General features: G+C 40.9%; 2 protein-coding genes and 1 non-coding gene across 4 annotated transcripts in view; 2 read left to right on the top strand and 1 right to left on the bottom strand.

Annotated features, from left to right (window-relative positions):
- Positions 1-9,252, top strand: part of RAB5A (RAB5A, member RAS oncogene family) — a 37,601-nt gene extending 28,349 nt beyond the window's left edge. For both annotated transcript variants that reach the window (XM_066351555.1, XM_066351557.1), the window contains exons 4-6: positions 225-347; positions 2,528-2,621; positions 7,818-9,252. In XM_066351555.1, coding sequence (XP_066207652.1) covers positions 225-347; positions 2,528-2,621; positions 7,818-7,933 — 333 coding nt within the window. In that variant the 3' untranslated portion in view covers positions 7,934-9,252. The remainder of the gene's footprint in view (positions 1-224; positions 348-2,527; positions 2,622-7,817) is intronic.
- LOC136382724 (U1 spliceosomal RNA) lies at positions 3,540-3,703 on the top strand. The gene has a single exon (XR_010747341.1). It is a non-coding gene; the product is annotated as a U1 spliceosomal RNA (small nuclear RNA).
- Positions 8,909-23,884, bottom strand: part of PP2D1 (protein phosphatase 2C like domain containing 1) — a 30,212-nt gene continuing 15,236 nt past the window's right edge. Inside the window, 6 exon segments of the mRNA XM_066350355.1 lie at positions 8,909-9,598; positions 9,600-9,786; positions 9,788-9,903; positions 9,905-10,013; positions 10,544-10,726; positions 10,728-10,785. Of these exon segments, the coding sequence (XP_066206452.1) occupies positions 9,449-9,598; positions 9,600-9,786; positions 9,788-9,903; positions 9,905-10,013; positions 10,544-10,726; positions 10,728-10,785 (803 nt within the window). The 3' untranslated portion in view covers positions 8,909-9,448.

The following is a 23,884-nucleotide window of genomic DNA, read 5'->3' as shown; positions in this document are numbered from 1 at the left end:
GCCTCCCCGTTTCCAGCTTCGGAAAAATGAAAAAAAGAAAAGAAAAAAGAACAGCTGATTTTAAAAATAAGATGAAAGTGTCTGAAAAACAATATAACAATAGTCCTAAGAATTTCTTTCCAGGAGTCACATTGGACAGTCTTTAAAACCTTGTCTCACAAAGACTGTCCCCAACCATTTTTTGTGCCTTTGCCTCAAAATAGCTGTTTTTGTTTGTTTCCCAGGAGTCCTTTGCCAGAGCCAAAAACTGGGTTAAAGAACTTCAGAGGCAAGCCAGTCCTAACATTGTAATAGCTTTATCAGGAAACAAGGCTGACCTTGCAAATAAAAGAGCTGTAGATTTCCAGGTATGTTGAATTTAACTTTTATTTGAAGGCACACATTTATTGTAAATTTTTCTTCTGTATCCACACTTGAATTAGTTATAATTTTAAAGCCATGCAAATAATAGAAGATAAAATATATTTTTAAAAATGTGATATAGTATATGTAAAATGCTTCTTCTCATGGTAAACTTGAAGTTTTAAATATCTTTACATAATTATATATAAATTGATTCAGATTTTGCTGACCTAAACAATTATGAAATAAATTTACAAAGTGCAGAAATAAGTAAAAGCCAATTGCCTTCTACTCTTCCTAACCTTTTCCTATATATACATATATATACTGCTCATAAAAATTAGAGGATATTTCAAAGTGAATAGGAAGCGATAAAATATCCCTTAATTTTTGTGATCAATGTATATATATAACACACATATACATGCCCACATATACCTATACATTTGGTACACATAAACATGGTTGTTCTTAATGGGGCCTTCAACACTAAGGCACAAAAAATCCAGTTTGTATGTTACCTATTATATTTAATTAGGAATGGTCTCTGCTGTAAAATAGAGAAATACAATCATTTAAAATAAAGCAAATGTTTTTAATTAGACACCTGAAAACTTCTGTTCTTTGTTCTTCAGCTTCTCTACCAGAGAGGTTTGCTTGTGACCATTATATAGAATCAGTGATGGGAATTTTTCTTTTTTTGGTGATGTCTATAGATGGAGAAAGGGAAGTTATAGTTCTTACACCATTAGGTAGTAAGCTGAGTATGCAGTTTATTTGGTTCTGGCAACAACCATATGAGGTATATAGTATCATCTATTACTCTCAGATAATTGCCCCCCAGCTTAAGAGTGGTAGATAGGGCACTTAAATTATATTCAAAAGTGGCTCTGTCACATACCAGTCAAAGGAACCTCATTTTTTTCTTTGTCAAAGGAGAGAGATAATTGGTTGCTCTTTACAACAGCAGCTATGAGAATCAAAGGCGTTAATACATGTAAACTGTGTAAACTGTAAAGCATGACAGAAATGTAGAGTAGTGATACAATTTTCAAAGGAATGATTTACAATATATTCAAAATTTTAAATTTTCTTTTAAAGTCATTTAGAGTTGGCAGGAGCAGGATCAGGAGCTGTGGTGGGGATCAGAAAGTCCTCCCACAGCCCGCCTGCCACCACCCAGCCTAATCAGCCACCCCGGACCCCGTGGCCTTGGACACAGGCGCCAGGGGCAGCGGGCGGCAGTTCGGTGGTGCACCTGTCAGGGTCAAAAAGGATCCCGGGACCAGGGTTTGAGGTTCAGGTTTCTGGGTCCCAGCATCATGGCCCTAAGCCACTTACCCAATGGGACCACGGCTCATGGCCTGCAAGGTGAGCAGCCTTGGCACCAGCCTCACTCCCCAGGCTTTCTGGACCTACTGGGCCTTCAGGCCCTCGCCCCTCCCCCAAAGGTTCATGGTACCTGGCTCTCACACCTGCCCCTCACGCAGGCTTTCGAAGTTGGCCCCGGAATGGGGACGAGAGGCCAGGATCCACCGTGACGGGAGAGGCACAGCTCGACTGCCTGCACAGGAACCTCCGTAGTGGCCCTGTGGCTGCGTGTCCGCCTGCTTATTTTTAAACAGGCATAAGAATAAGGTCAGGGTTTCTGGGAATCTTGCTTCCCAGGGTGGGAGATGTGAGCTGCTGCAGGGATTTACGAATTTAAAATGTTTTTTTGCAATAAAGGAGCCTATTGCATGGAACAGGATGGAGCCACCCGTGAAAGGGGCGACACAGTCTGTCTAGGTCCAAATGCAAGTCATTTAGAATTAAAATGAGTGCTATTTAGTCATCGAAGCCAGTATTATATATTTGGTTTCCCTTTTACTTCATTGCATATAGTGAGAGTGAGTGAAATTTGCCATTGAGATAAAGGAAAATTTTATATTTAGAATTGGATAAATTTTCTTCCCTCTGAAAACAGATTTAATGTGAGACCAGATTAAGCAGGCTGGGATTGTGGAAGAAGTTAAGGCAAAAAGAAAATCACATAATGCTCTTAACTTTGTTTCACCTTTAGTAACAATTGTTGTTACTTACAGGTAATTCAGTTGTAGTAATAAGGAAGCCTCTTCTTTAAATAAAAATGATGCAGATAAAGTATATGCAAAGGTTATCTCTTACTATTTTTGTTCTAAAACAGGAAGCACAGTCCTATGCAGATGATAACAGTTTATTATTCATGGAGACATCAGCTAAAACATCAATGAATGTAAATGAAATATTCATGGCAATAGGTAAGATTAATTTTTATTCAAATTATAAATACAAATAGGCAGAACAGGCCTGGTCTGTGGTGGCGCATGGATAAAGCATAGACATGGAATGCTAAGGTCAACGATTCAAAACCCTGGGCTTGCCTCGTTAGGGCACATATTGGAGTTGGTGCCTCCTGCTCTTCCCCCCTTCTCTCTTTCTTTCCTCTCTAAAATGAATAAATAAAATCTTTATATATATGGACAAAACAAGTTACACTGCGGCATTTTTAGTTTGACTCTTTTTAGTATATGTGCTGCTGAAGCGAGCACAGTTTGACTCTTTTTTAAAAAATATCTTGGATTTTTTTTTGTGTGTGTGGCAGAAACAGAGAAAGGGACAGATAGAGACAGGAAGGGAGAGAGAGAGATGAGAAACATTAATATTTCGTTGCAGCTCCTTAGTTGTTCATTGATTGCTTTCTCATGTGCCTTGACCATGGGCTACAGCAGACTGAATGACCCCTCCTTGCTTGAGCCAGCGACCTTGGGCTCAAGCTGGTGAGCCTTGCTCAAACCAGATGAGCTCATGCTCAAGCTGGCGACCGTGGGGTCTTGAACTTGGGTCCTCCACATCCCAGTCCGACGCTCTATCCACTGTGCCACTGCCTGGTCAGGTGGATTTTCTTTTTTTTTTTTTTTTTTTTTTAAGATTTTATTTATTCATTTGAGAGAGAGAGAGAGATAGAGAGAGAGAGAGAAGGGAGACACAAGGGGGGAGGAGCAGGAAGCATCAACTCCCAACTCCCATATGTGCCTTGACTGGTCAAGCCCAGGGTTCTGAACCGGCAACCTCAGTGTTCCAGGTCGAGGCTTTATCCACTGCGCCACCACAGGTCAGGCCCAGATTTTCTTTTTTTAATGATTGTCCAACTAGACTGCTCACAAAAAATAGGGGATATACTTACTTGGCAGGGGAGATACCATGATCACGAAGGTGGTTTTCCCAGGGCGAGGCTTATCCATTGCACTCCGGATGTTCTGACCCCTGTGATTTCCCCAAATGTGGGAAACTCGGCTGCATAATTTGTGGTAGTGGGGGACTGCGTCCACGCTCTCCCCTAATAAAAAAAAAATAGGGGAATTTTATCGCTTCATATTCATTTTTGAAATAGCCCTTAATTTCTGTGAGCAGTCTATTTTAGATTCCTTTGACCAAGCATGTGTTACTTTGTTAGTAATGTTAAATTTGGAGAGATTATTACCTATTAGGTTGTAATGCTTGCAGTTTAGTTTCTTCTGAGTTGAAAGCTGGACTTAGGTTGTTTGTTTGTTTGTTTGTTTTCCTTTTCCAAGTGAGAGGAGGGGAGATAGACTCCCACATCCACCCCAACCAGGATACACCTGGCAACCCCAGTCTGGGGCTGATGCCCATCTGGGGCCATGTTTGCAACCAAGCTATTTCTGGCACCTGAGGCTGAGGCTCCATGGAGCCACTGGCTGTGGGAAGGGAAGAAAGATTGGGGGGGGGGGAGCAGGTGGTCACTCTGTCACTTCTCCTGTGACCCTGACCGGGAATTGAACCCAGGACATGCACACACCAGGCCGATGTTCTACCACTGAGCCAACCTGCCAGGGCCAATAGTTTAAGCAGATAGATTTTCTTAAGGTTTCACTGAGGAACTCAAGTTATACTTTTTATAAAAAGGTAATAAACTCAGCCATATTTTTCAATACAACATGTAGGCATGAGATTTTTTTTCACTGTTCAATAACAATTTCAGCCTGACCAGGCGGTAGTGCAGTAGATGGAGCATTGGCCTGAGACATGGAGGATCCAGGTTCGAAACCCAAAGGTCGCTGGCTTAATCACGGGGTCACTCACTCTACTGTAGTCCCTTTCTGTCAAGGCACATATGTGAAAGTAATCAATGAGCAATTAAAGAGCTGCAACTATGATTTGATGCTTCTCATCTCTCTCCCTCCCTATCTGTCTCTCTCTCTCTAAAAATAGGAAAGAAAAAATACATTTTTGTCCTTTGCCTTGAACAGAGCACTAATTTTGTTTTTTAAGTTCTTCTTAAATTAATAATATATAACTATACAGATGTATAAATTGTTTTAATATAAATGTTATAATGAAGTGTCAAAGCATGAGGCACAGAGAAAGAGGTAAATAAAGGAAAACAACATGTATGCTTTATATGATGTCAGTGGTTATTTGATCCTACACAGCACTTTTACCCACCCTTTAGGGCAGTGATTTTTCAACCTTTGTTTCTCATGCACTCATAAACTCAGATCGATGCCCTATCCACTGCAATACCACCAGACATTTTCCTATAACATCTATTACAGTGTACACAACATTAATTATTAACTGGGTGTCCACATTCGTGTCCCTAAATAAGATATACTCTTTTCTATTGAAGTCATACAAATTAACCAATTAAGAGTTGATTCAGAGACTAAAGAGAACTTAGTAAAAGCTGCAAATACTGTTCTAATACCTTGCACCAGGTGAGAGTTTAATGGTGGCTCATTTAGGAAAAAACTTGCCTCTTTTTTGTGTAAAATACTTTTCTGAGAAACTTGGGCTTGCAGTTACTAGGGAAATGCTAGCACAGTTGTGAAGGATTGTGTGGCAGTATGCTCTTCTTATAAATTGGATGATGAGGCCCTGGCCGGTTGGCTCAGTGGTAAAGCGTTGGCCTGGCGTGCAGGAGTCCTGAGTTCGATTCCCGGCCAGGGCACACAGGAGAAGCGCCCATCTGCTTCTCCACCCCTCCCCCTCTCCTTCCTCTCTGTCTCTCTCTTCCCCTCCCGCAGCCGAGGCTCCATTGGAGCAAAGATGGCCCGGACGCTGAGGATGGCTCCATGGCCTCTGCCTCAGGCACTAGAATGCCTCTGGTTGCAACAGAGCAACGCCCCAGATGGGCAGAGCATCGCCCCCCTGGTGGGCGTGCCAGGTGGATCCCGGTCGGGTCGGGCGCATGTGGGAGTCTGTCTGACTGCCTCCCCGTTTCCAACTTCAGAAAACTACAAAACAAAAACAAAAAAAAACAAATAAATTGGACGATGACTCCCAGAACCACATTTGAAAAGTGTACAGGACACTATATAATAGGTCCTCAAATCAGGCTGAACTTTAAAGCTTTCTGATGGTATTAAAGACTACCAGATGGGCTTTATTTAATTTGTGTTTTTTATTCAGCTGTGCTAGTAAGATCATTTTTCTAGTCAAAAATATCTTACATACTATTAGGCTTTTAACTATTTTTCTGAAATTAGAATGTTTTTTTGCCTTGAAAGAAATGGAAAGGCCATTTCTTTTACCATATTGTAACTTAAATCACATAGCACACTCATATTTTTACTTTTGATGACTTCCCAAAGGGAGTAGTACACTTATTTCCTGGGAGAATCTACAATAAGTTTATCATCTGCTTTTAATTTTATAATGTCTGGAGTGGCTTCTTGTGCATCTTCATTAACTTGATCTAGGATTTTTAGTTTCTCAAAATTCTTAACAATTTAGGCACAAATTGGTAAGCTGCAGTCATCCAGATACAAGAACAGATAGTACCAGTTTCATTTTGGTAACTATAAGATATGAGATGGGAGACAGCTTCTTTTGAGATCCCAAAATGTGTTTTAGTTAACATCATGTAAAAATTAAACAAAAAAGCTAAAAGTTCTTCATTTCAGTTTATTTTCTTAAGGTGGCTCCTAAGCCCTTGGAGTAGTATGCTAACGTAAGAAATGATCACTCAATCCCAAACCTAACTTGGTACTAATTATAATAAAGTTTATAATGCTAGCCTGTGGGGCTTTGTTTGTGAATGCAGTTGACTGGAAATCTGCCATTTATTACCACTTACACTACCATCTGTAAAGCAGTTCCTAGAGAAATGGCCCGAGGTGATGGCTTTTCTCTCCAAACCTCATTGCTCCTAGCTCCCAGATCTCTTGCCCAGTCCACCATCTAGAATTCTAAAGATTATTATTAATATTGGTGTGGAATATTAAAATAAATAAAGGATAGAAGATCCACAACACAACTAGGCATTAAGATTTTGAAGCAGCTTGTTTAACTTTTGTGTAAACTGAACCAAGGCTAAGGTTAAGTTAGAGTCTTAACCACAGTTGCCCATCCCCAAGTTTGGTAGAGATTAGTCTTTCTAAACACTCTTACAGTCTGTACTGTTAGAGATGTTAATATTTAATGAATCCAGCTCATCAAGGTTCTTCAGAATCCAAGCAGACAACATCTAATCAGTAGGAGCTAGGCTCCAGAAAACAGCATTAGTTGTGTAGAGCTTAGCAGAACTAAAGCCATAACTGGTGGTTGAGGCTTCATTCAGATGTGGCAACCATGCTTATCTGACTCAAAATTGGGAAATAGTTCTTTGAGAGAGCCTCAGGAACAATCTCATGTATATTAGGTAGAGTTACTGCTGAATCAGATTAGTGTTCATACTGAGCCACAAGAGAGGAAAATGGTAGATATTTGAAGGGTAAAATCTGTGTTAGCCAGGAGGAAAATAGCAGGTATGATCTGTCATAATTTGGGGTAATAATTAGGTTGCACAGGAGAGGACAAGTTCTGCTAGTGTGATAGTAATGGTATTTGTTTATACCCAATTTGTTCCAAAAAGTGAGCTTCTTTGTAAACATATTAGCTGTCCACCATTTTTATTAACTTAGATTTTCTTTAAATAATAGAAGTGTTAATGATTCAAAGTACAACTTTTCTGATATTGTTAAACGAATCTATATACAGAATTTAACATAGCCCTGTCTGGTTGTTTTTTATATTTTTTTTTTATGGATTTTAGAGAGAAATAGAGAAACATCGATTTATTGGTCCACTTATTTATATTTATGTGCATTCATTAGTTTTTTCTCTCATGTGCCCCTGCCTAGGGATTGAACCCACATTCTTGGCATGTCAGGACGATGCTCTAACCAACTGAGCTACTTGACCAGGGCAGGTTTGAATTGTGCATCAGCAACTGGTTCCCATTTGACCCTTCCATCAACTCACTAAACTCCCTAAGGACAGTGAACAGTGTTTTGATATTTAATAGATACTCAGTAAACATTTGAAAAGAATGGACATATGGTTATGTGATACTTGGGATAACCTAACTGGAAAGGAAGATTATACGTAAGCAGATGAAAGTAATTCTAGTATGAATATTCTAATTATATTTATTTTAATAATTTATTTTTCAGCTAAAAAGTTGCCAAAGAGTGAACCACAGAATCCAGGAGCGAATTCTGCCAGGGGAAGAGGAGTAGACCTTACTGAACCCACGCAGCCACCCAGGAGTCAGTGTTGTAGTAACTAAGCCTCCAGTTTGAACTAGCTGGAATATTCTTCTGCTTCCTAAATATTAATAACAGTGGAATTGGAGCATTTAACCAGCTCAGTGTGACTTCCAAAAAGAAGAGACTTATGATAGAGTCAAGTTTCTAATACAGAATTATTTTAAGTGTTTGGAACTTAATTTGTAATAACATGCATGTGACCCCCTGGCTAATGTCTCAGCAGTAGAAGGGGAATGAGAGCTGTGTGTACACTTGTTTGCTTGGGAGGTTAGGGGAGTCTTTTCTCATCACCACAGATACAAACAAAAAATGACTATCTCAGCCCAGTTAACCAGCCAGTTCTGTGGAAAAGATTTTGAAGTTAATTCGAGCTTTTCAGAAACATTCATTTTTTAGAAGATTCTAAAGCTATTTATGCTTAGCTATGGTATTTAGGCAACCAGTAATTTCTCTTAGTATACATATTTAAAGTGTACATTCCACATTTTAGCAAATTAGCCACAAGGAAACAGTCCCACATCTTCGGGTGGGGGGAAGGAGGGAGGAAATGAACATTAGTGGCATCTAAACTGTAGCCAGTCCTGTTGTTTTTATAAAATGAGGTAAAAAAAAAATCAAATGTAACCTCATCTTGTTTGAGGAATATGAAAACTGATAAATGCATCTTAATTGGTTATGTTCCTTCAAACATGTGTGCTCTTCAACAAAAGTGAAACCAGGTTTCTGTGATTTCTGTTTAATCACTGCAGGCCATTATATAGGTTTTGTTGATTCGGGGCATAGAATGGGCTTTTGTTCCCTTTGGACATAATATAGTCAATGCACTAACAATTATGTACATTCAAACTTGATTAAATTTGATCTTCAGCTGTACTGTAAATAGGGTACTGCATTGTAGTCTCCATATGTTTATTACTTTTCTGTAATATTTAAGAGTTGCTTCAAAGTATACAAAATGTACAGTTACTAAAACCGCTAACTTTTTCCTTCTCGCCCCCTTTCAGTGGAAGGGGTTTCAGTTCCTTCATGGCTAGCACTGTAATAAACAATGTACCAGTAATTTGTAAGCATAAGTATTGCGATATGTTAGTAAAACCTTGCAGCCTTGGTTTCCAAAGTTTGTTTTATTTCGATCAGTATATTGCACTAATAATTGTTTTAGGTATTTTCATTATATGAAATCCACCATGTGTCAGAGATGATTTAACCTATTTAAGTGTTGAACTGCTAGCAGAACTTGTACATTTACAGTAATTCAGAATTAGTAAGGAAAACAGTTCACCAGTGTTTAGTTTTATATTGAGGTGCTCAGGTTGGAATAAAGTGGTATAAGAAACAAGTACTGGTTTTTCTCTTTTTTTGGCATGAAACAATGAACATGTATAAATGATATTATGTAACTTAAAATCTGCTTTTATATTTTCTTGACTGCATTCTTTAAAATGATGTGTGATATTGATATATTGTTCTAATACTTCATTCATTGAGGAATTGTCTCTGTATTTTTGTATTCTGGATAATCAGAACTTTATCTTTTATTTCAGAAACTGATATTCAGTTCCATTGAGAAGTATTACCATAACTGTAACGTTGACTTTGGAGCCAGCCATTAGGGCAGCATTTACGAGTTCATGACTGATACACTCAGCTGTGCCTTTATAAAAGCTGTTAGTGTTATTTTCCTTTTTCACCTGAAGCTTTTGGCACACCATCAACATGGGTTGAGCTTTCAGTTTCCCTTTCACCGCAAGGATCATGATTAGTCATTTCTGGTAGTAGAAATGTTTGTGCATGTTTAAGATCACAAGTGAGATATTTAGCATATTTTGAATCAGACAAGTTTTCTTTTGAATTTGTACTTGACACATTCTTCAGATTTATGCTGAAACAATGTGTGGATGTTCCTTTCTGAGTCAGCAGTGCTTGATTTATTGATTGGGAAAAGCAGAGGATCTTTGGATGATGAAGATTTTTTTTTTGGATAATAGAATGGTGTGTTTATGCATTTGAAATGTTGTTATTGCTAGTGCAGTGACTGCCTTTTTATCCAGAACTTCCCAGAGTCCATTAGTAGCTAAGATAAGGAATTGACATAATCATCTAGAGCAGCGGTTCTCAACCTGTGGGTCGCGACCCTGGCGGGGGTCAAAGGACCAAAACACAGGGGTCGCCTAAAGCCATCGGAAAATACATATTTATTATACAATACATTTTTTTTTTTTTTTACAGAGATAGTCAGAGAGAGGGATAGACAGACAGGAATGGAGAGAGATGAGAAGCATCAATCATTAGTTTTTTGTTGTGACACCTTAGTTGTCCATTGATTGCTTTCTTATATGTGCCTTGACTGTGGGGCTACAGCAGACTGAGTAACCGCTTGCTGGAGCCAGCGACCTTGGGTTCAAGCTGGTGAGCTTTTTGCTCAAACCAGATGGGCCCTCACTCAAGCTGGTGACCTCGGGTCTCGAACCTGGGTCTTCCGCATCCCAGTCCAATGCTCTATCCACTGCGCCACTGCCCGGTCAGCCACAATACATTTTTAAATAAAATATGTATTTTCAATGGTTTTAGGCGACCCCTGTGCTTTGGTCGTTCAACCCCTCTGGGGTCGCGACCCACAGGTTGAGAACCGCTGATCTATAAGGTCAATAATAGTTTGAGATACTGGAATAATGAATTTTTTCAGTTTGGGATTTCCATGAAATCCAAGTTCTTTTGTGGTTTTTATTTGCCCTCCTAGGAGCCTGTATGGTTTATTTAAACTAATTACTGCTCCATTCTGAAGTATTCTTCTTTTGTTTATGTTTCGCATAGTGTTCTTTGGTTAGGCAAAAGCCTTTCCCATTTCTGCACAAGACTGCTTGCACATTACCTGAAAGACTATTAGAAAAACAACTGATCCTAGAGATTTAGTAACCAGTTGTATCAAAGTATGCTGTTAACTTGATCATTTCTGTATTTCAATGCATAAACAAGGCTGTTTAAAAATATTTTTTTAACTTGTGTAATATTGGTATCATTGGATGAATTACAGTATTTTAGATTTCAATCTGGGGAGCCAGTTTATTCCTTATTTTAAATAAAGCAGGTTAGTGTTTAAAAGACTGCATATAGTATTAAAGTAACTAAAAGTACCTGACCAGGTGGTGGTGCAGTGGATGGAGCATTGGACTGGGACACAGGATCCAGGTTCGAAACCCTGAGGTCACCGGCTTGAGTGTAGGCTCACCAGCTTGAGGGTGGGGTTGCTGGCTTGAGCAAGGGATCACTCACTCGGCTATAGCCCTCCAGTCAAGGTACATATGAGAAGGCAATCAACGAACAACTAAGGTACCTCAACAAAGAATTGATACTTCTCATCTCCCTTCCTGTCTGTCCCTATATGTCCATCTCTTTGTCTCACAAAAAAAAATAAATCAACTAAAATTACAGATACTGAGAAATCAAATTTCTTATGAAACCTCTTCCAAATGTTACTTTGTAAAGCCAAGTTGAACATTTTTTTATAACCAACATATATTCCATAGAGCAGACATTCTTAAATGTTTAAATAAATGCATTTTTGTTTAAAAACACGATTTTTTTTTAAAGAAGTGGATTTGATGATTTTGTAACTGGTAAAAGTTAAAAACTGACCATACAAGTATAGGTGATAACAAAAATTAGAATACCACTTCAAAAAAATTTTTTTTTTCATTTTAGAGAGGAGAGAGAAGAGGGGAGGAGCAGGAAGCATCAACTTAACCAGGCAAGCCCAGGTTTTTGAACTGGCAACCTCAGCGTTTCCAGGTCAATGCTTTATCCACTACACCACCACAGGTCAGTCTAGAATACCATTCATAATGTCAGATTTGTAGGTTCCTGATAGTGTGGCTAGAAATAAATTAAGTCACCCCTGTGAAGAAAAAATAATATGTATTATTAAAGTATTAAGTAGATAATAGCCAACATGAAATTAAACCCTTTGATTGGAAGCCGAAATCTTAAAAAAGTTGGTTACACTTTGTTCCTGATTCAGTTGAACCTGTTACATGTGCTTCATTGAAATCTTAAATAGTATTTTGAACAGATTGATGGTTAAATTACCAATTCTTTCTTTGGTTTATAAAAAGATTTATTAGGAAAATAGATTTTCCCCAAGTTTTTAGGAACATAATTGTTTATTCAAGCACAGGCAGTTTTTCTCAACATGGAATCATTTATAAAATAATAATTTTAAGTTATTATGAGATGGGATTAATGATGTTTGAGTATTATAATACCTTTGAGAATGAAAAGTGCTGGAATAATGAAAAATTATGATAGAATATCCTGATTTCAAACATGGTGCTGCACCTGAAATCAGAATTTTATTGCTACAGGAGTTCACGCCTAGTCCCCCAGTTTTTCAGGTGAACGAATGCAGTAAGTTTCAGGAGGCTGAGGTCCACAGTCTAGTAGTAGTATATGATTGGGCAGAAAGAGCAGAAGTTAGTGCAGCATTAGTATCAGGCAGAAACTGAGCCTGTTGACTCGTTCACATAATGGGAATTGTTAAAATATGTGGAAAACGTTGTAAAGACTGCATGAATGCTAATCCTAAAAATTGTGTGACTTCTATTTCTTTGTAGTGGGGTTTATTAATATTTTGTTATAGTATGTCTTTTCTGCTCGTTATCTTAGATTCTGCAGAGGGTAAATCAGTAAAATCCTTTTTAACTTTTGCTAGTTGTAAATTATTATACTGTACCAGCAAAGCAGGATTGAATGGTATTGAACATGCCAAATGAGTAAACTGAATTGTTCAATTAGGAGTAGTTCATACATCTTGTAAATTGAATTCAGATTTCCTGCCCTGGCCAGATAGCTTGTTTGGTTGGAGCATCATCCCAAGGTTCAGAGGTTGCCTATTTGATCCCCAGTCAGGGCACATAAAAGAAACAGACTGATGTTCCTGTCTCTCCCTACCTCTCTCTCTAAAATCAAACATTTAAAATAATTTTTAAATTCTTTAAAAAAATTTTAATTTATGTGTTTATATAAATAGTACAGTCATAGCTCTGAAAACACAGGACATATTTTGGCTTAGAATAGTCAAATCCACTGACTTCTGAATGTTTATTTGTATGGACAAGTCAAAGCCCATTCGGCAAACAGAAAAAGCTTTATTTTCTACTCTAAATTGAAAAGAATAGAATACAATTATGTATTTAACAATGGAAGGGTGGTAAACTGGCATTTTGATTTTAGTTTCTTCTGCAGAGAGCTTGGTAAATAGCCATATGCGCTGTTTTGTTTTGTTTTTTGTTTTTTTACTCTTTTTTTTTTAATACAAGGACAGGGATAGAGTCAAAGAGAGGGATGGATAGGGACAGACAGGAACAGACAGGAACGGAGAGAGATGAGAAGCATCAGTCATCAGTTTTTAGTTGTGACACCTTAGTTGTTCATTGATTGCTTTCTCATATGTGCCTTGACCACAGGCCTTCAGCAGATCGAGTAACCCCTTGCTCGAGCCAGCGACCTTGGGTCCAAGCTGGTGAGCTTTGCTCAAACCAGATGAGCCCGTGCTCAAGCTGGCGACATCAGGGTCTCAAACCTTGGTCCTCCACATCCCAGTCCGACGCTCTATCCACTGCGCCTCCTCCTGGTCAGGCACTATTTTTTTTTAATTGCTGTGCGGGAGAGTAGTAAACAGTAAAATTTTGGCTGATTTTACTCTGGTATTACTATTTTTTGGAATAAGGGACTTTATATCCTGCTTGCAGTTTTTGCTCTACCATTGACTTGCTGTCTGATATTAGGTGAGTCATTTCTTTGACAAGATATTCACCCTGATAAAAAGGGGGAGATAGTACGTTCTGAGTAATTCACATCCTTACCTGTGTGACTGGCACAGGAATGAAAGCGAAAGTGAAGGAGAGGTGCCTAGTATTTCTTAACCTGCCCATGCATAAGCCAGGAAACGGGTAAGTTAGGATTCAGACCCTAGAAGAGTATTAATGGAACATGTAAGAAGAATTTCTAGACTTAGGGTTGCATATGCAGTTGGCTGCAAATGGAGTAGTTGAAAGAATAGATAATGAACAAAAAAGCCCTATAGAAAATGAAACACGAGGAAGATATTTTAAATAACGCTGGATGTCCATGGGTCTGCAGAACTGGAAGAAGAGAGAAGCAAATCATGAAAGTGTAAAAGAGAGGACAGATTGGCTTTCAAGAAAGGTCCCTTTAACCTGACCTGGCGGCTCAGTGGATAGAGTGTCGGACTGGGATGTGGAAGACCCAGGTTCAAGACCCCGAGGTCACCAGCTTGAGCACGGGCTCATCTGGTTTGAGCAAAGCTCAACAGCTTGGACCCAAGGTCGCTGGCTTGAGCAAGGGGTTACTCGGTCTGCTGAGGTCCACGGTCAAGGCACATATGAGAAAGCAATCAATAAACAACTAAGGTGTCGCAACGAAAAACTAATGATTGATGCTTCTCATCTCTCCATTCCTGTCTGTCCTTATCTGTCCCTCTTTCTGACTCTCTCTCTGTAAAAACAAACAAAAGGTCCCTTTAACATCTGTTTGAAGGTTATGAAAATGAGCAGTGAAGTGTGATGAAGACCCTTACACAAAAATTTTAATGAATCTGTAAATAAGAATTCAAATACCTAGACACAAATTACCGATTTTCAGTAGCTGGAGAGAGATTGCTCCCTTCAGAAACTTAGCAGGACAAAAGTGGAACAGGGTTGCTAGAAGAGCTACATGTTTAGGGACATTAGTCTTCGGGGGATTAAGAAGAACTGCTTTGAGATGTTACTTAAGTGTTTCTTCTGTAGAGCAGTGATTTTCAACCTTTTTTGAGCCGCGGCACATTTTTTACATTTACAAAATCCTGGGGCACACCACCTACCAAAATGACACAAAATGACACTCTAACACTACATATTATACATATAGTTAATAATATAGTTTCTAAATGTATTTATACTCACTTAGTGTGAAACTTGGGCCTGTTTCGATGAACACAAAAGGGATATCCTGGCAGGAATGGTAGAAAGACACACACGAAGCTCTTCCTCAACAGTTCTCAGTCTCTCTTTGTTTTTAGTTTTTATCGCAGTCAAGCTTGAGAAGCTCAGCTTACATAGATATGTGGTTGAAAACGGGAGCAATGTCAAAATAGCTTTGTTGGCCATAATGGGGAACTCCTTGGCAACAGATAACCAAAAACTATCCAAAGGAAGATCAGCAAACTTTAGCTTTGAAGTTAGATAACATTGTGATGCATTGTATATCACCCTCTGCGGGGGGGGGCCTCTTTTAAAAAGAAAAAGGTCAAATATCTACGTACACCATCAGGATAGACATAACCAGCTGAGGCTGAGGCTTCATCTAGTGGTGGCAACATTTACCTCCAATCCTGACCAGGATTAGAAATCGGGACCATGGAGAGGAGTAGCAGCTTCAACTACTCGCCGTGGCCACACAATGACAAGTGCGCGGCAGCCCGGGCAGGGACCTTCCTGGGTGTGGATGAGAGGCGGCCTATTGGTTCATCGCTAGTGGTTGGGATGAATCCTAGAAGGTGATTGGTCAGTGAGCGTTCCCTGTGCCTCCACTCTTCCTGTCGCTGATAGCTGGAGGAATTATAAGGGGAATGTTTATGTTCGGACAGAGGCGGCTGGTGGCGGGCCGTATCTGGCACGTGGGCCATAGTTTGGGGACCCATGTTTAATTTCCCTACGGCACACCTGACCATGTGTCTCAGCACACTGGTTGAAAAACACTGCTGTAGAGGACAGTGATGTAACTGCCTTCTGCAATTGCTGGGTTATCTCCAATTTGTGGAAAAGAGTGACCTTGGAATTGCAAAGGGAATTCTAGATCTGAATGGGCAAGATCAAGATTATTTTCAAATAAAGCCAGCAAGGCTACTTACTGTTGAAGATAACAGGGAAGTTGTGGTAAAAGGAAACATACCTAGGATGCATAAGTGCCCGGGGATAAAAAGATGGCTTGTTTTAGAAGAAATAAGATGGGGAAGTGGGAAGACTTGGGAGCCTGACACGCGTGAACTTGAGTCCCAACCTTGTGTCTCTGACTTTTCATCAAGTCACTTTATTTACCTGAATAACAGTTTTCCACCTGCAGTGCTTTTTGTCAAGGTTATAGTGAGGATTTTAGAAGGTACTTAAATAAGTAGACACTTGCTAAAGGTTTTTCTTTGTGTTCTTTGAAGGGGAAAGCGGGCAAGGAGCCTGTCCAAAGAAGATTGAGGCAAAGATATACCAGACCCATTTATAAAATAGTCCTAAGAAAATCTGTGAAGTAGAATCATAGGCTTAAGGGAGTTGAAAGGAGGAACGTGTAACTTAGGAAATGAGGAAATAGTTATTGGGGAAAGAAAAAGCCGCATAAACTAAGGAAATGGAAATAATGTGAATATACCTAAAATGGGAGCATAACAGAGATGCATGTAAATGTTAGGGAAACAACCTATATCCAGTTTTTCTTCAGGACTTTAATTTTGGCAAAAGAGGCTGAATTCCTACTGCCAGCATGAGAGCCTCACTAATGTGGAGCTGGGTTTCAAGGGGTGTTCCAAAGATCCCTTTGTTCATTATGTAAGGTGTATGTGCAGGAAACTCAGGTTCACCATTATACATTGTAAAGCCAGCAGGCAGGGCCAGGGCCACCATCAGAGCAGCCCAGCTCATGCAGGTTCGCAGTGGATTCGGACAGTCGGTAAAGAAACAGCGGAGCCAAAAACTGATGGGCCATAGTCTTTAATTCTAGCTTGCACCCAGCGGGCAAGTAAAAATACACACTGGGCTCCAAAACCCAGTCACATTCAGTGCTCACAAAGCTACTGACTTATCTGAGTTTCCTAGAATCAAAGGTTTCTAGCTCACCAGACTTATTCACCTCTGTTCCCCATCTCCTTCCTTATCCCAGATACAAACTCTACACAAACTGGCATCTCACTCAGCACTGCACCATCTTGGCTGCTTCTCCTGGCCTCCTCCACGTGGCCTTTCTCTGTTCTCCTCTGCTCTCTCTTGCTAATCTCAGGAACCAAGAACGCAAGGTCCCGCTCCGTCCCTATTTTATAGTGTAGAAATCCAAACCCTTAATCCAATATACAAAATAGGGAAGTCTCTAATACAAAGTCACTTTCTGAGGCATGATTTGATGTACCACCCCACATCAAAATGGGTGGGAAAGGCTTAATCCCAAAACCAAGCCCCAGGCTACAAGGATTCTCAACACACATTAATATCACCTGGGCAAGGGCCTCTTTAACAAAGTGAGCATAATACATTTTATCTGCCCAACATACATCTGGAGCCCAACAGTACTTCACACGTCAGGCCACTATCTGTCAAATATTGTTGAATGTGTTTTCAGAATCAGGTTCGTGTGTGTGTGTGAGTCCACCACCAACATCCCACACAGAAAGGGAGAGGGGGAAGGTAAAGTATGGAAAGGTCCGTGTTATTTAAGAATATGGTTTCTTTCCTGCATAAAATACAGTGACTCTAGAGTTTAATTAGGTCTTAGGGGGAAAGGATAAGGTGGAAATTATTTTAATAGCATCTTAGTCAACCACCATGAGTGAGCAAAACAATCAAATCTTGACAGGAAAGTAAAAATTAAATGAGATCTGCAAATACTACATCAGTCGTGAATGAAGGTGAAAGCAACATGAGAATGAAGATACCCCCTGAAAGCAAGACAGCTGGTGGTCATTTCAAGTGACAGGACTTTTGAGTCTAAAACAGTGGTCCCCAACCCCTGGGCTGCGGACCGGTACCCGTCCGTGAGCCATTTGGTACCGGTCTGCAGAGAAAGAATTAATAACTTACATTATTTCCACTTTATTTATATTTAAGTCTGAACGATGTTTTATTTTTTAGAAATGACTAGATTCCCCGTTACATCCATCTAAGACTCACTCTTGACGCTTGTCTCGTAAGTTCGACAATTATATTTAAAAATACCACAGTTTTTATGCTGGTCGCATAATTTTATTTTGTGCATTTATTCGTCCCACCCTAAAGGCCAGTTCGTGAAAATATTTTCTGACATTAAACCGGTCCATGGCCCAAAAAAGGTTGGGGACCACTGGTCTAAAAGATGTCAGTCATGATTCATTAGATAGTGATGTAACCTTATGTAATACTTTGGTGATCCTCAGTCATCTTTATTAAAATGTGATTATCCCTACCTCAAAGATTGTGAGGATTAGATAGAGAAGTTGGTAACCTGGAGAAGAGGAGAAAGAAGGGGGCTTGAGGTGGCCAACAACTAAGGAGTTGTGAGTAATGGGAAAGTGGTGGGTCAAGCCATGCTTTTCCCTTGGATCTGGAGTGAGTTCATGGGACCGAAAACTAGGACACTAGGAAACAAGTAGTTTCTGGGGCCTCCTTAAAAGGAATTAAGAACGAGATGATCTGGACAAAAAGATATTACAATAGCAGATACACTAAAATACTCAAATATTTAAAAGGAGCAGTAAGTGTTGTGGTTTGGATCTTCAATTGACTTGCCGTTGAAAACCAGAAACACCCTGGAGGATTTATATATACTTTTAAGGCATATGTATTGATAAGCTACTAAGAATTCTTAGGTCCAAAGAGTAGTGGCTGAATAAAGGAGCTCTTAATTTTCACAGGGCTATGGAACAGGAGACAAAACCTAGGGTCTGTCTAAGATAGGGAAGAATAATGGTTTTTCCCAACAAAGCTAGGACCCCAAAGGGCTATTCCCCTCACTGAAGACAATGAACTACGTACCCCCCTCACCACCACCCAATTTGCCAGAAAAAAAATGGACTACTTCAAACCAGTCTGAACAATTGAAAAGAGAAAGGTAACTACAAAGAATTTGAAACTACAAGCTTCCTGTGCAAGCATACTTGTTTTATTGTTCTTCATTGTACTCCACAGATGTTGCATTTTTTTATAAAGACCCTCCACCTACAAAAAGATCATCTCACTTTATTGGAATACTCATTTTATTATGGTGGTTTGGGACCAAACTCAGTGTTTCTGAGGTATACCTATATTTGTAGTCTGGAAAACATCAAATTGATTGATACTATTAAGAGGCAGACATCAGGCCCTGGTCGATTTGCTCAGCAGTAGAGCATTGACCCGGCATGTGGATGTTCCAGGTTTGATTCCCAGTCAGGGCACACAGGAGAAGCGACCATCTGCTTCTCCACCCCTCCCCTTCCCTCTTTCTTTCTCTCTTCCTCTCCTGCAGCCATGACTCGATTGATTCGAGCATGTCAGCATCGGCCCCAGACTAGGGTTGCTGGGTGTTTGCCAGGTAGATCCCAGTCGGGGTACATGCGGGAGTCTGTCTCTGTATCTTCCCTACTTTCACACACAAAAAACCCAGAGGCAAACATCAGGCAGCAATAAAGGCATACTCTGGATGACACACAGCTCTAATGATTCCCCAAAGTATAAATTCTAGGGAATGTGCTTCTGGCCAGTGACTGGGTTTGCTCTTTCATCTGTGTTGAGGTGACTGAACTGAGTCTAAGGGACACCAAGGCAGCTGGAGTTGACCTAGGACAGGACCCAGTGTTCAGGAGGATATTTATCAAAGTGTGCATGGGGAAACCCCCGCGCCCCCAACATTGGGGAAAAACTGTTTGAAAGGATTAGGAAGATTGTCCAGGGCTGACTTATGGCTGGAAACGATGTCTGTCCCCACCAGTCAGACTAGAAACCTAATTCATGGGTCACTGGGTACTGTACTTCAGCAGTCTTGCTTCAGGAGTGGAAAAGCATTAGCCCAAATTGAGCACTGTTTTGGACCTACCTGAAAAATCACAAAAGCCACATCTAAGAGGATCAAACTGTTTCTAAGTAACTTCATCCCAAAACAAAACTCAAAGAAGATATGTCCACATGCTAACCCCTGTTGCCCCTGAATATGATATTATTAGGATAAAAGGTCTTTCTTTACAAGTGTAATTAAGAGTCTTCAGCCCGATGGACCCGGAGCAGAAGGGCTTTAGGAGCTCCACGGAGGCTGGGGGAAGTCTTTGACTCCAGGAGGAACCAGAGAAGGCATCAGGGCTTTGGGAGCTCTGAATGAAAGGGAAGTGGTCTTCCTGCCTGTTTGCTCATGTGCTGGGGCAAGACTTTAACAAACAGAATGGCCCACCAAAAAAAAAAAAAGAGTATTGAGCCTGACCAGGGGGTGGCGCAGTGGATAGAGCGTTGGACTGGGATGCGGAGGACCCAGGTTTGAGACCCCAAGGTCACCAGCTTGAGTGCGGGCTCATCTGGCTCCAGCAAAAAGCTCACCAGCTTGGCCCTGGCCGGTTGGCTCAGCGGTGGAGCGTCAGCCTGGCGTGTGGGGGACCCAGGTTCGATTCCCGGCCAGGGCACATAGGAGAAGCGCCCATTTGCTTCTCCACCCCCCCCCCTTCCTCTCTGTCTCTCTCTTCCCCTCCTGCAGCCAAGGCTCCATTGGAGCAAAGATGGCCCGGGTGCTGGGGATGGCTCCTTGGCCTCTGCCCCAGGCGCTAGAGTGGCTCTGGTTGCGGCAGAGCGACGTCCCGGAGGGGCAGAGCGTCGCCCCTGCTGGGCGTGCCGGGTGGATCCCGGTCGGGCACATGTGGGAGTCTGTCTGACTGTCTCTCCCCGTTTCCAGCTTCAGAAAAATACAAAAATAAAAATCTCACCAGCTTGGACCCAAGGTCGCTGGCTCGAGCGAGGGGTTACTCGTTCTGCTGAAGGCCTGCAGTCAAGGCACATATGAGAAAGCAATCAATGAACAACTAAGGTGTCGCAACGAGAAACTGATGATTGATGTTTCTCATCTTCGTTCCTGTCTGTCCCTGACTATCCCTCTCTCTGACTCTATCTCTGTCCCTGTAAGAGAAAAAAAAAGTCTTGAGATCGAGTTGGTCCAAAATCCAAAGAACGGTATCCTTATTGGAGACAAAAGAGACAGAGTATGAAGCTGCCTGACCAGGCAATGGCGCAGTGGATAGTGTCGGACTGGGATGCGGAGGACTCAGGTTCGAGACTCCGAGGTCACCAGCTTGAGCGCGGGCTCATCTGGTTTGAGCAAAGCTCACCAGCTTGGACCCAAGGTCGCTGGCTCAAGCAAGGGGTTACTCGGCCTGCTTTAGCCCCCCGGACAAGGAACATCTGAGAAAGCAATCAATGAACAACTAAGGTGTTGCAACAAAAAACTAATGATTGATGCTTTTCTTCTCTTTCTGTTCCTGTCTGTCCCTATGTATCCCTCTCTATGACTCCCTCTCTGTCTCTGTCACACACACACACAAAAAAAGAAGAGTATGAAGCCATGTGAAGATGGAGGCAGAGTGCAGTTTTGCAGCCACAGGCCAAGGACTACATAGAACCACAAAAAGCTGAAAGAGGCCAGCATTTTCCCTTAGTGGCTTCAGAGGAAGCATGGCCTCGCCAACACCTTAATTTTAGGTCTCTGGCCTCCAGAACTGTGAGAGAATGGATTTTTGTAGTTTTAAGCTGCCAGGATTGTGGTAATTTGTATGGCAGCCCTAGGAAACTAGAACACCAGGCATACAAATAAGCAGGAAAATACTACCCACAATAAAACTAAGAACTGACACAGATGCTGGAATTAGTAGGCAAGCACATTGAAAGTTATAACTGTGTACCTTGTGCTTAAAAAGTTAAATAGACATGGAAGATAATTTTAAAACATCAAACGTCTAGCCTGACCAGGCGGTGGCGCAGTGGATAGAGCATTGGACTAGGACGCAGAGGATCCAGGTTTGAAACCCCAAGGTCTCTGGCTTGAGTGCAGCTCACCAACTTAAGAACAGGGTTGCTGGCTTGAACATGGGATTTAGCCAGCGACCATGGGTTCATGGGGTCATAACCATGATCCCATGCTCGCTGGCTTGAGACCAAGGTCGCTGGCTTGAGCAAGAGTTCACTCACTCTGCTGGAGCCTCCCCCCCATCAAGGCACATATGAGAGAGCAATCAATGAACAACTAAGGAGCCGCAACGAAGAATTGATGCTTCTTATCTCCCTCTTGTCTGTCCCTATCTGTACCTCTCTTTGTCTCTCTATCTCTGTCACACACAAAAAAAAGAAAGAAAAATGAAATGAGCATTATGTATATTTGGACAATTTCAACTGGCCTATAAAGTACATAACTGAAATTCCTTAAGGATAAGAGAAAGCTGAAGAGGAAAAAAAATTGAGGTACATCACAATCAATTTTGCTTACAACCAATTATAAAATCTTTAAACCATCCAGAGGTGGGGGTGGGAGAACTATATTATAGATCAGGGGTCAGGAACCTATGGCTTGCGAGCCAGATGTGGCTCTTTTGATGGCTGCATCTGGCTCGCAGACAAATCTTTAATAAAAATAATAATGTTAAAAATATAAAACATTCTCATGTATTATAATCCATTTATTTTCTACCGCTCATGTTCATGGTTGCAGGTGGCTGGAGCCAATCACAGCTGTCCTCCGGGACAACACCAAATTTTTATTGGATAATGTGTAACGTACACGGGTTGTTGTATGGCTCTCACGGAATTCCATTTTAAAATATGTGGCGTTCATGGCTCTCTCAGCCAAAAAGTTTCCCGACCCCTGTTATAGACAGAGGAGTAGTTAAAAGAGACAATGGAGCCTGACCTGTGGTGGCGCAGTAGATGGAGCGTTGACCTGGAATGCTGAGGTCACCAGTTCTGCTCGAAACCCTGGGCTTGCCTGGTCAAGGCACATATGGAAGTTGATGCTTCCTACTCCTCCCTCACTTCTCTCTCTCTCTCTCTTCTCTCTAAAATGAATAAATAGGAAAAAAGATAATAAAAAAAGAGACAATAGCCTGACCAGGCAGTGGCACAGTGGATAGAGCGTTGGACTGGGATGTGGAAGGACCCAGGTTCGAGACCCCGGGGTTGCCAGCTTGAGCGCGGGCTCATCTGGCTTGAGCAAAAGCTCACTAGCATGGACCCAAGGTAGCTGGCTTGAGCGAGGGGTTGCTCAGTCTGCTGAAAGCCCGCGGTCATGGCATATATGAGAAAGCAATCAATGAACAACTACGGTGTCACAACGAAAAACTGATGATTGATGCTTCTCATCTCTCTCCGTCTGTCCCTATCTATCTCTCTGACTCTCTCTCTCTGTCCCTGTAAAAAATAATAATAATAAATTTAAAAGACAATAGATTTCTCATCATAAACAATGCAAGCTAGACCCAGCAATTCTATTTGTTTGCATCCTAGTCTTTTTTTAAGATTTTATTTATTCATTTTAAGAGAGAGAGGGAGAGAAAAATAAGAGGGGGGGGGGGGCAAACAAGAAGCATCAACTCCCATATGTCCCTTGACCAGGCAAGCCCAGGGTTTTGAACTAGCGACATCAGCATTCTAGGTTGACGCTTTATTCACAGCACCACCACAGGTCAGGCCATTTGTCAGTGTTTTAATCCTATAAGGAATAATTGAAATAAATTAAAAGAGCACCAAGAAAATTATAAAATGAAATATAAATGAGAAGTGCTAAGAACAAAAAAATCAAGAACGTCAGTTGGGAAGTCTCCTTTTTCACATGCACAGAATTCAATGGCGTCATCAATGTCCTCATGTTTTATTATAAAGTGAGGTGTTTTTATTTTAATTCTAGAGCTGTGATGACACTGGTATTTCACAAGTTTCAAACCAGAAAAATGAATCCCCTCACTATAATTAGAGGTCTTGTTTTATAAAATAAAAATATGTTCTTGATAAACCTGTTTGAACATTTATTTTTATAGCCCACTTAAATTATTTTCTTTAGGAGCACTTTTGTAGCATAAATCGTGACCTCCCTTTCACAAGCTGAATTTTTCTCTATATTTTTGTTATTAAAATGAATGGTGCCTAAATAAAGCAGTGTGACAGAATTACGCAATCCTAGAAATTAGCCCGCCAATGTGCAAACTGGAGATTAGAGCTGGTGAAAGAGCAGTGAACCTG

This window comes from Saccopteryx leptura, chromosome 10 (assembly GCF_036850995.1).
Source record: "Saccopteryx leptura isolate mSacLep1 chromosome 10, mSacLep1_pri_phased_curated, whole genome shotgun sequence".
Lineage (NCBI taxonomy): Eukaryota > Metazoa > Chordata > Mammalia > Chiroptera > Emballonuridae > Saccopteryx > Saccopteryx leptura.
Note: the sequence above shows the minus strand (reverse complement) of the source record. Positions and strands in the feature narration are given on the sequence as shown.